At 37.7% G+C, this 11,707-nt stretch overlaps 1 protein-coding gene across 1 annotated transcript in view; it reads left to right on the forward strand.

Moving 5' to 3' along the window:
* LOC106876981 (ribosome quality control complex subunit NEMF) overlaps positions 1–11,707 on the forward strand; it is a 119,600-nt gene that overhangs the window by 9,069 nt on the left and 98,824 nt on the right. The window contains exons 2-5 of the mRNA XM_052971973.1: positions 3,088–3,156; positions 4,915–5,017; positions 8,564–8,689; positions 8,815–8,960. Of these exons, the coding sequence (XP_052827933.1) occupies positions 3,088–3,156; positions 4,915–5,017; positions 8,564–8,689; positions 8,815–8,960 (444 nt within the window). The remainder of the gene's footprint in view (positions 1–3,087; positions 3,157–4,914; positions 5,018–8,563; positions 8,690–8,814; positions 8,961–11,707) is intronic.

Below are 11,707 nucleotides of genomic sequence, written 5' to 3' on the forward strand. Positions count from 1 at the left end.
CACTACAGACTTTGTCACCTAGGTAGCCGAAGCTATCAACTACTTCTAGTTTCTCCCCCTGGCATATGATGGAATCAGTTTTCTGAACATATGCAGTGTTTACTGCCCCTGTGCATCTGCCGCCCATGAAAGCTATCTTCCCGGTTAACCTTCCTTTGATGTTGCTGCACCTCTTATGCGTCCATAGCTTACACTGGGTAAGTTTCTACCCACACCTTTTCTACAGATTGAGCAGGACCATCTACTTGAAGGGGTTTGTGATGTGTTTGCCTTCCTACTTACTAGGACTTTGTCTCTCTCTCTCTCTCTCTCTCTATATATATATATATATATAATGCAAAATGGGACAAGAACGCAAAACATCTAGACAGTTAGGTGATACAAGAAAGGAACAACAAAACATCCAGATAGATGATACAAAGAAAACAAAGACAGGTCATTTGGAGTTTTGTTTCCTCAGTCGAGATCCAGATTATCTTTGCAATTTTGGCTGGTTATTCTCGATATTGCTCCAATCTGGCCAGCCTCAAGGAAAAACTAAGCTAAGAGCATTAGATTCCTTGGAAGAAAGCAGCAAATGTATACAAAAACACTGTTACACAAATACAATAAAAATAACAGGACATAACAACAGATGTCTTTCGACTAAGGACGAATTAAATTAAGCTGGCGTGTATGGAAATAAGGCCTTACAGCAGGGATACAAGATTTCGCAGGCACAGGGAGGAATATCGATGTTGTACGCACAACGACCGGCCAAGAAAGACAGATCAGGCTTGGCCGAATGCCGGTCACGTGGGAAGAGAAGAGAGAGAGGTAGAGGCAGAGGGACAAAAGAATTTAGGAGGGGTGAGAAAAAATGACAGGAACACTGAAGTGAAAAGTGGAGGGAAAGTGAGCAAGAAGAGAAGGCAAGGAAATGTGAGCAAGGGGGAATGAAAGAACGAAGATTGGAATGAACGAATAAGGGTGAAGGGGCTGAGAGACAGAAATAGTCATGCACACACACACACATCTCTGTGTGCGTGTGTGTGTTAGTGTCTGTGTTTGTCCCCCAACCACTGCTTGACATCTGGTTTTGCTGTGTTTATGTTCCTGTAACTTAGTGGTTCAGTAAAAGAGACCTATAGAATTAAGTACCAGTCTTAAAAAGCAAGAATAAGTACTGAGTTTGATTCGTTTGACTAAAATTCCTCAAGGTGGTGTCCCAGCATGGCTGCAGTCTAATGACTGAAACAAAAGATAAAGATGTAAGATAACTGCTGATCCTCTCCAAAACTTAAATAAAACCCACAGTGGAATACTACTTCCACATCTTGAATGTTTGCTGCTAAACTGTATCACCTCTCCTCCCCACACTGTAAGCCATCAAAGACTCACAACCAACATTTCAACCTCTATGTCACAGACATGCTGTCTCCTCATCTTTTTACTGTTACTGAAACAACAGGCTCAGAGATAACCAGCTAACTGCATTGTGCCTTCACTCATTTCCACCTTATTCGTTACCCATTCTTAAAAATGGGTCTAATTAAACTTTTAAAGCAGTCTCTATGTTTTTGTGCTACAAAAGGTGTATGGCTTAGTGGTTAGGGTGTTTGGCACATGGTCGTAATGTTGTGTCATTGAGCAAGCAAGATACTTTATTTCACATTGCTCCTGCTGGCAAAAAATGAGTAGTACTTGTATTTCAAAGGGCCAGCCTTGTCAGATTTTGTGTCATGCTGAATCTTCCTGAGAACTACATTAAGGGTACATGTATCTGTGGAGTGCTCAGCCACTTGCACGTTAATTTCACGAGCAGGGTATTCCGTTGATTGGATCAATTGGAACCCTCATTATCGTAACTGACAGAGTGCCAGTCAACAGTTTTAAGAATTAAGCTAATTTCAGATAAATATCGGGATTAGAATTAAGCTGTTATAATCAGAGTATTACATAATCTTATGATATTTCGTTGATGTTAAATTTGGTCTTATGTTGACTATAAGTGGTGAAAACTTTTACTTGATCTCACATAGATACATGTGCACATTGTAATTTACTTGTATATAGATTACAATGTATATTTGTAGTTCCTATCATGACCAACACACTGAATATGTAAATCTGAACTATAAATATCTACCACGAATAGTAAAACTTGTATATATAAGTAGCAGAAACATTATAACTACCAGGAGAGTACTGTTTTTGATTGTTTTTACTTATTCAGCAATTTTCACAATTTTGCTAAGAGCTATGTCAGTATGTCATAAACACAGGTGTGGCTGTGTGGTAAGAAGTTTGCTTCTCAGCCACAAGGTTCCAGGTTCACTCCCACTGCATGGCATCTTGGGCAAGTGTTTTCTGCTATAGCCTTGGGCTGATCAAAGCCTTGTGAGTGGATTGGGTAGATGGAAACTGAAAGAAACCTGATGTGTGTTTGTCTGTGTGCGTGCGTGCGTGTGTGTGTTAGTGTCTACCACTTGACAGCCAGTGTTGGTGTGTTTATGTCCTGTACCTTAGCAGTTCAGCAGAAGAGACTGATAGAGTAAGTATCAGGCTTATAAAGAAAATAAATACTGGGGTTGATTCATTCGACTAAAATTCTTCAAAGTGGTACCCCAGCATGGTCGCAATCTAATGACTGATAAAAGATAAAGATGTGTTTTATCCCAGATATACTGTATAAAAATGATGTTTTCAAGTTTTGCCCTCATCACTCACTGGGTTTACTCTTTAACAATCACGTGTTTATACTTGTTTTTCAGCTTTATTATTATTCTTATTTTAGTGTCTTTTGTCTGAAATCTTTCGTCACACATCCTGTGACCTCTTCAGCAACTCTCTGTCCCATGTGTCTCCTCCTGTACTGTTTAGTCCATTCTGCCTACACCACAGACAGGCAGAATGGACTAAATAGCACAGGAGGAGACACATGGGATGGAGAGTCACTGGAGAGGTCACAGGATGTGTGACGAAAGATTTCCAGACAAGGGACACTAAGATAAGAATAATCACATGTTTACCCTTGAACAATTTACACCTGTTTATACTTTTACCTCTCTTTAGTTTTAATAAATGTTTTCTTTTCCTTTTTTTCAGACTATTGTCTCTGAGAGTTATTAATGTTTATGATGTTGACCACAAAACATATTTAATTAAATTATCATTGTGAGTATTATTTCTTCACTGACGTTTGCTTTCATTTCTATTATTTTAATAGAATAATAAAATTGAAATATATATATTTTTACCTCAATATGAAATTTTATATATTTTTACCTCAATATGAAATTTTATATATTTTTACCTCAATATGAAATTTTATATATTAATTACTTTTTGAAATCAAATTTTTAATTTTGGAATTGTACTTACTTGGCAAGTAACTTTATGTGAAATAGTATATTGAAATTGGAACAGCTACATCTTGGAAAAATCATAATAGTAATTTAAAACACATACAGTTACATTCACTTTTGTTTATCTCTTGATAGCTGAAACTGGAGTTTGGTGCAGCTCTGTTGCTCACTGGAACCAGTCAAACTGTCCGACCCATGCCAGCATGGAAAATGGATGCTCAACGATGATGAGTATTGAGAATATGTAAAAGTTTTGTAATCCATCAATGACCTGGTCAGTGGCATGGAACTATGTCAGTTTTCAGGTCATACATGAATAACCAAATGTTTTTACACTTTATAGTATACAGTAGGTGCAGACGTGGCTGTGTGGTAAGAAATTTGCTTCCCAATCACATGGTTCAGGTTCAGTCCCCCTGTGTGAAATTTTGGGCAAGTGTCTTCTACTATAGCCTCAAGCCAACCCAAGCCTTGTGAGTGGGTTTGGTAGACAGAAACTGAAAGAAAGCCTGTTGTATGTGTGTCTGTGTTTGTCCCCCACCACCACTTGACAACGGGTGTTGATTTGTTTATATCCCTGTAACTTAACAGTTCAGCAAAAGAGATTAAACAATAAGTAACTGTCTTTAAAAAAAAACAAATTAGCATTGGGGTTGATTTGTTCAACTAAAATTCTTCAAGGCAGTGGCCCAGCATGGCTACAGTCTAATGACTGAAACAGATAAAAAGTAATACCATAATATACACTTCACATACACTATTATAGCATACAACACTATAATATACAATACTATAGTACACAATATTTATAAAATCACAGAAGTGAATGTAAAGGTATATGTGTGTGTTTTAAAATTCGGAACTTTTAGAGCAAAACGTGTTAGTGGATAAGGTTGCAAACTCATTGAATAAATTCACTGTTGCTATTGTATTCTGTATCTAGGTAGAAACTATACTTCTGTAAGCTTGGCTCACGTAACTGTCAAAAATAGGGACTGCATTTTCTGGAAAATTGTAATACATTGATATCTTTCAAGGAGGTGACTTATTTCTCTTCTGTTGAATACCATGAAACTAGAGTTAAAGCATCAAAAATCTCTTGAGAGTTTGGGAATATTTAAATTTAGAAAAATAAAAGATATCTTCTGCATGATTAAAATGAGGCCTTTCATTGCTATTTTTGTTTTCTATTTAAATATTGTTTACTTTAGACTTTAACAGATCATTACTTGTGTGATAATACTACAGTCTAGTAATGTTAGTAACTTTTCATTTTACTAAGTTTTCTGAATTTAATTTATGAGTATTCAATGTTGATTTTTGGTATTAATAAGTACCAGTAATATACTAAGTTAATTCAGTTTATTGCATTTCTCACAAAATAATTTTGTAATTTCTCACTTAGAAAATCATTATTTTTTTTAGTTTAAAACTGGACAAATTCCAAACTATTTCTTTAATATTGTAAAATTATTTTCTTAATGAATAGATTGAAGAAATCAAACATTAAACATTTCAAAATACAATTTGAATAAATAATCTACTTTTTACTGTTTTATTTCCTTAGACCTGACAACAAAGCAGTTTTGGTTATTGAATCTGGCATCAGAATACACAGCACTGAATTTGAATGGCCCAAACATGTGGCTCCCTCTGGATTTGCTATGAAGGTTATTTTAGATTTTAAAGTTTCTGAAAGTATTTGTAATTTTCTTACTAGAATAGTAAAGAATGATTTGGTTGTTTCCTTCTCATTTTGTTTATATTTAATCCTTTAGCATTCAGGTTACTCTGTCAAATATAATCTTTATTTATTCACATTGTTTTGAATTAATCATGCATTATCTCATTATTTTGATGATGTGACTATATTTTTAGAATGACATTATAGGCTAGGTGTGAGAGATTTGATCTAGCCAGTATGAACCTAAAACAGGTAAAATGTTTTGGCTGGATATAGCTGGTTTAAATACTAAAGGATTAAACCATGTTTTGATTAGAATATTCTCTTTAAAAATGGTGTGGGGGAATTATGGTTGGGCAGGTATCATGATGAGATACAGCTTTCTGCTATAGGTAGCAAGATCACTTTAGTAATAGCAAGTGTTATATTAGCTTTCAGTGCTGAATTCAACTCGTTTCCATGAATCTGAAGAAAGTAAATGAAGACACCTGCAGTTTATCCTCTCTTAAATAACTGCATAGAGATGAAAATCTTTAGTGATGCTACAATCATCATCATCATCATCATCACCGTTTAACGTCCGCTTTCCATGCTAGCATGGGTTGGACGATTTGACTGAGACTGGTGGACCAGGAGGCGACACCAGGCTCCAATCTGATTTGGCAGAGTTTCTACAGCTGGATGCCCTTTTATTTATTTTATATTGCACATTTGACCTTTCCTAACAATCTCATAACACAGCAGAGTCTACTTTAGAAAGACTGGCTTTCCTCATAAAAACTTCAAAATAATTCAGTTCTGGACAATTACTCACCATGTATGGTATTCAAGTGAGACCCACAATAAAATATTGCTCTCACATCTGGTCTCACAGAAGTGTTGTCTCCTCACTGATTCTTCTGTTACCACAATGGTCTCCATTTATCAAACCTGATCAATTTCATGCCACCATCACTCTTTCCCACACATCTCTCCTTTTATCAGCATCATGTTTTCTTGTGGTTGCCTATTTGTTTTATTTTAATAGCTTGATCAGAAGAGGATGGGCAGTGCTTGTAACACTTCTCAAGACCTCTGAGACTGTAGGAGGAAGGGAGGAAGTAATTCTCATGTCACAGGTCTGGTCTGAGTGCTTGGAGGATCCAAAGTAGGTAATAAACCAGGCATTGGATAAAGTATATCACCCAAGAAAAGAAGACTCTCTCTCTGATAAACTCCCACAGTTTCTGTCTTCCAAATATCACTCATGAGACACTGGTCAACCCTACCTAGATACATGGCTGTGAGCTTAACCTAGAATTCATGTAATTGTGAATCAAATGTCTTAGCCAATTAACTGTGATAGTTAACTGACCTTCAACATTTACATAGTTTTCTTCTATATTGTTTTTTTTTAAAATTTAGTTTCTGTCATGATTTGTGAACAATAATGTGATTGGCCACAAGTTTCCAGATTGGCCACAAGTTATGTGGTGACCTCACTAGTGCTGGTGCTGGTGCCAGGAAAAATACAGAGGGTCTAGGATTTCCCCTGACCCACTTCCTAAGGAGTGGGATAAACGAAACTTGGCATAATTATTAGTCCTCTATATAGCTACCACAAATAGTGACACACTTCTCCCATCATTTTAAGCAACTGTGAAGACCTTGTCTGTATAGAAGTCGGTAGACTATACCTCAGAAATAAGTTCATCATCATCCAAAAAGTGCTTCCTCTTCAAAAAAGACTTGATGGTTGGAAAGAGGTGGAAATTAGATTGTGCGAGTTTGGTAGTGTAGGGGATAATGTAGGATTTTGTAGCTGCAGGAGTGTGCTTTCATCTGTGCAACATACACATTGTGAACTGGGGTTTTGTCTTGGAGGAGGCAGACTCCTTTAGTCAGTATGCTATGCCTCTCTGCTTTGATGGTGTCCCGCAATTTCTGTGGCAGAGAAGCATAATATGCCCCATAAATTGTGGTGCCCTTTGCCAGAAGATTCATCATCACTACTCCAAGCTGGTCCAAAAAGATTGAGCATCACCTTACCTGCTGGGGGTTGGACATGCGCCTTCTTTGGCAGTGGTGAATTATCATGCTTCCATTGCTTTGACTGAACTCTCAGGAGCATAGTGATAGACCCAAATTTCATCCTGTGTGATAAGTCTGCTGAAAAAGTCCTCCTCGTTTTCTTGGCACATTACCAAAAGAGCCTGGGAGCAATTGACTTGTTCCTGTTTCTGAAAAGGTGTAGCATCTGGGGAATCCATCATGCAGCCAACTTCCACATGGGCAGATGGTTGTGAATAATTTTTTCCATGGACTTATCTTCACTTCTTGGGCTAATTGCTGAATAGTTATGCAGTGATCTTCCAAAATGGTGGCTTCCACTTTATGGATGGTGTCGTCATCAATGGCAGAATGTGGTTGTCCAGGAATAGGAGCAGTTTCCCCTGATGTCCAACCACATTTGAACTGGCGATGCCACTGCTTGACTACGGTGTGTGATGGTGCATTGTCACCATAAACTTCTTTCAACACTCCTTGTATATATAGTACACTCCATAAAGTGCTTGGAGTTAGGAAGCGCAACCATCCATAGAAACCATATGAAAACTGGTCCTCTAACATGGATCTTGTTGACCTGTTGAAGCCATGCCAACATGGAAAGCAGACAAAATGACGATGATGATAGCTTCATTTGCATTTGAGTTTCCTAAAAAGAGATTTATATTTCTCTCTCTGCACAGCCTCCCCACTTGAAATACTTTCTCTATATTCATACTCTGTTCTTCCCTTTACATCGATGGGACCTTCCAACTTCTCCTTCTCTTACTGCTCTTGTTGCACTCACCCACTGCTTTCCCATCCTCTGTCTCTTTTTCTCATACTCCTCTTCCCAGAGCTTTCATGTTTTCTTTCATGTTCCCTTTTCCTTACACCTTTTCATATAATGTTTTTCCCACCTTCATAATCCACCTTACCACTCTGTTGCTTTCTCATTAACCAATCTCTTCTCTTTCCCTAATCCCTTTCATAATCTCTCCCTTCACTTCCTCTCTTTCACACCTATAAATTTGTTACTGTCATCATCACTTTATCCTCTCTCATTTTCCCACCTAGAATCATCATACACTCTTGCCTATTCTTCTACAGTTATACAGACCCCTTTTAGACCCGTAGCCTTGCAAGTTGCAAAAAAAAAAAACACTCAGTATACTTTGTGAAGTAGTTGACATTAGGAAGCCATATAAACATTGCTAAAAATCAAACATTGGAGCTTGACACAGTTGTCTGAGGAACTCTTTTACCTTCCATCAATACAAATAAATCAATAGTAACATTCAAAAAAATCTCACTCTTTATTTAAGCAATAAGTGAATATTTGTAAATACGAAATAAAAAATGCAAAAACATCTGTTTTTAATTATAAACATACAAAATTCACAGAAATAATGAAAATAATAAATTAATGATATTTTATGACAATGATGACATTTTAAAGATTGGTAACATATTTAATCAGGTATTTTATATACTTCTCTATTCACAGCTTCGGAAACATCTCCGGGGTCGTCGTTTGGAGGCTGTGCATCAGCTTGGCATCGACCGAGTTGTTGATTTACAGTTTGGTTCATCAGAAGCAGCTTACCATGTAATATTAGAGATGTATGATCGTGTAAGGCAATTAAATTTTTTCCTTATTCTTTCACTTAGTTTCTTTGTTGGCTTTTCATGTAGTCAATTTTGTTTTTTACTGGCTGGGTTGTCAGTCATGGTTTTCAATTTTTTTCTTTTTTCTAGGGAAATATTGTTTTAACAGATTATAATTATGTTATCTTAAATATTTTGCGGCCTCGGTCCAATGAGAGTGAAGATGTAAAGCTAGTCGTTCGAGAGAGATACCCAGTTAGCAGTGCCAAGCAATATGAACCTATTGAACGTGAAAAGTAAGGTTATCTTTGTTTCTTTACACTATAGACTGCTATTTCTACTTGTGCATTGTTGAATTGATGTGTCATTGATTAGCTTATAAGAAAAAAACAAAAACAAAAAATTACTGTAATATCTTGTAATATGATTGGATTTAGGAATTGATGATTTCATCAATATGTAGTGATTGAAAGAAGTATATAGTGTGGAGTGTTTTCATGTTGCTTATTTGTAATCAGTTGATTCTCCTGTTTCCTTGTGAGTATGAAGTCAATTTCACTTGTGTATTCACCTGATCGATGGGTGATCAAGTATCTTGAAAGTAGTGTTGCAAAAGGCTACATTATTTGCATCACAGAACTGCAGGAATCTCAATAATTATTTTCTGAACCATATCTATGACCTCTCCATAACATGCTGGAGTAGCTATCATGGTATTGCTTAACTTGTCCAACAAAATCTCTGGTCATGATAACCAGATTGCCATCATTTGTTATTGATATATTAGGTTGTCAAGAAAATTCTTGTGGTTTTTAACCTTTAAATTCAGATGCACATATCTTGGCTCAAACAAAACTTTATTAATTGAAATAAACACCATCAGAATCAACACACTTTTGCCAATGCGAGACAAGTTTATTTACTTTTGCCAACGCGAAACAAGTTTATTTATACCAGTAGCGTAAAAATCTTGAGTTCTGGTGGCAATGAAGTTGTTGAAAGCGTTTTTGGCATTGTCTTGGTTTTTGAAGTATTTCTCATGCAGGAAGTTGTCGAGATGCTTGAAAAAGTGGTAGTCGGTAGGTGAGAGGTCTGGTGAGTATGGTGGATGAGGCAGAGATTCATAGCTCAATTCGTTCAACTTCTGCAGGCAGAGTCAGTTGTGCAGCTGAGCGTTGTCGTGGAGAAGAATTGGTCCTTTTCTATTGACCAATGTTGGCTGTTGTTGTCGGAGTTTCTTATGCATTTCATTCATTTGCTGACAGTACTTCTCCCCCGTAATGGTTTTGCCTGGATCCAAAACGCTGTGATGGATGAGACTGGCTGCAGGCCACCAAACAGTCACCATGACCTTCTTTTGGTGCAACTTTAGCTTTGGGAAGTGCTGTGGAGCTTCGTCGGCATCCAACCACTGAGCTGAGCGTCGCCGGTTGTCGTAAAGAATCCTCTTTTCATTGTAAGTCACAATCTGGTTGAGAAATGGGTCGTTCTTGTTGTGTAAAAGAAGGGAAGATGACACTTCAAAACGGCGTTTTTTTTGGTTGTCGTTCAGTTCGTGCGGCATCCATTTCTCAAGTATTTTTGTTTTTCCAATCTCTTTCAAGTGGTTGGAAATTGTTGTATACGTTACATCTAATTCAGAAGCTAGCTCTCAAACGGTTGTGTGTGGATTGGCTTCGACTAAGGCTCTTAGTTGATCGTTGTCAACATCTGATGGCCGACCACTACGCTTGTCATCTTCAAGACTCTCATCACCGCTATGAAATTTCTTGAGCCACCATTGTGCTGTACGTTCATTAGTGGTTCCTGGGCCAAATGCATCGTTGATATTGCGAGCTGTTTCAGCAGCTTTTCAGCCTAGCTTGAACTGAAATAAGAAAATAAGTACTTTCTTGACGACCTAATAATTTGCACTAGGCCTCACAGAAAAGGTCCTTTTATCCACTAGTTAGTTTTGATTCAGGGATCACTGGGGCTGTCATGTTATCCATGACTTGCCTAAGCTTCATTATTCTGTTACTTCAGGTATCCCACATGGTTGGTTATTAAGTGTCTTCTATTATGGTGTTTGGTTGACCAATGCCTAGTGAGTGGATTTGGTTGACAGAAATTGAAAGAAACCTATTGTTTACATACACACACACACAGTGTGTGTGTGTGTGTATGTATGTACATATATGTGTGTGTGTTAGTTTATGTCTCCTTGACATCACATGATAGTTGTGAATGAGCCCACAGTCACATAAGCAATATTGTTTGTTTCCAATGTCCCATAAAAACATATGTCTATGGAGAAATATTTCCTTGCTTGAAAACAGGCAACAGTTGGTGACAGGAAAGGCATCCGGCCATAGAAAACCTGTTTCAACAAATTCTGTCTGACCCATGCAAGCACAGAAAAGTGGACATTAAAACGATGAGGATGATCATATTTCATGCTTGTGAGGTATCTGATTAAGGCTTCCAACCATCTAATTTCTTGTACACAGAACATATCTAGTTGCCTCATATCAGCACCTCTACAATCTCTCAAAATCTACCTTTTATTGTACTAAAACTGCTAGTGGAATCCCTGAGTTTTGTAACTGTATGTATACATGACAGACTGGGTAAACAGAAATTTCAGTCTTCAGATTTCATGTAGTGCTGATAATCAGATGTTTTCTCTTCCAGAGTTAGGGGTGAAAAGCATCATAACAAACATAAGCATTCATCATCATCATCATCATCGTTTAACGTCCGCTTTCCATGCTAGCATGGGTTGGACGATTTGACTGAGGACTGGTGAAACCGGATGGCAACACCAGGCTCCAATCTAATTTGGCAGAGTTTCTACAGCTGGATGCCCTTCCTAACGCCAACCACTCAGAGAGTGTAGTCGGTGCTTTTACGTGTCACCCGCACGAAAACGGCCACGCTCGAAATGGTGTCTTTTATGTGCCACCCGCACAAGTCAGTCCAGGGGCACTGGCAACGGTCTCACTCGAAAATCCTACGGGAGCCAGTCAGGCGGTACTGGCAACGGCCACGCTCAAAATGGTGC

This window comes from Octopus bimaculoides, chromosome 11 (genome assembly GCF_001194135.2).
Source record: "Octopus bimaculoides isolate UCB-OBI-ISO-001 chromosome 11, ASM119413v2, whole genome shotgun sequence".
NCBI lineage: Eukaryota > Metazoa > Mollusca > Cephalopoda > Octopoda > Octopodidae > Octopus > Octopus bimaculoides.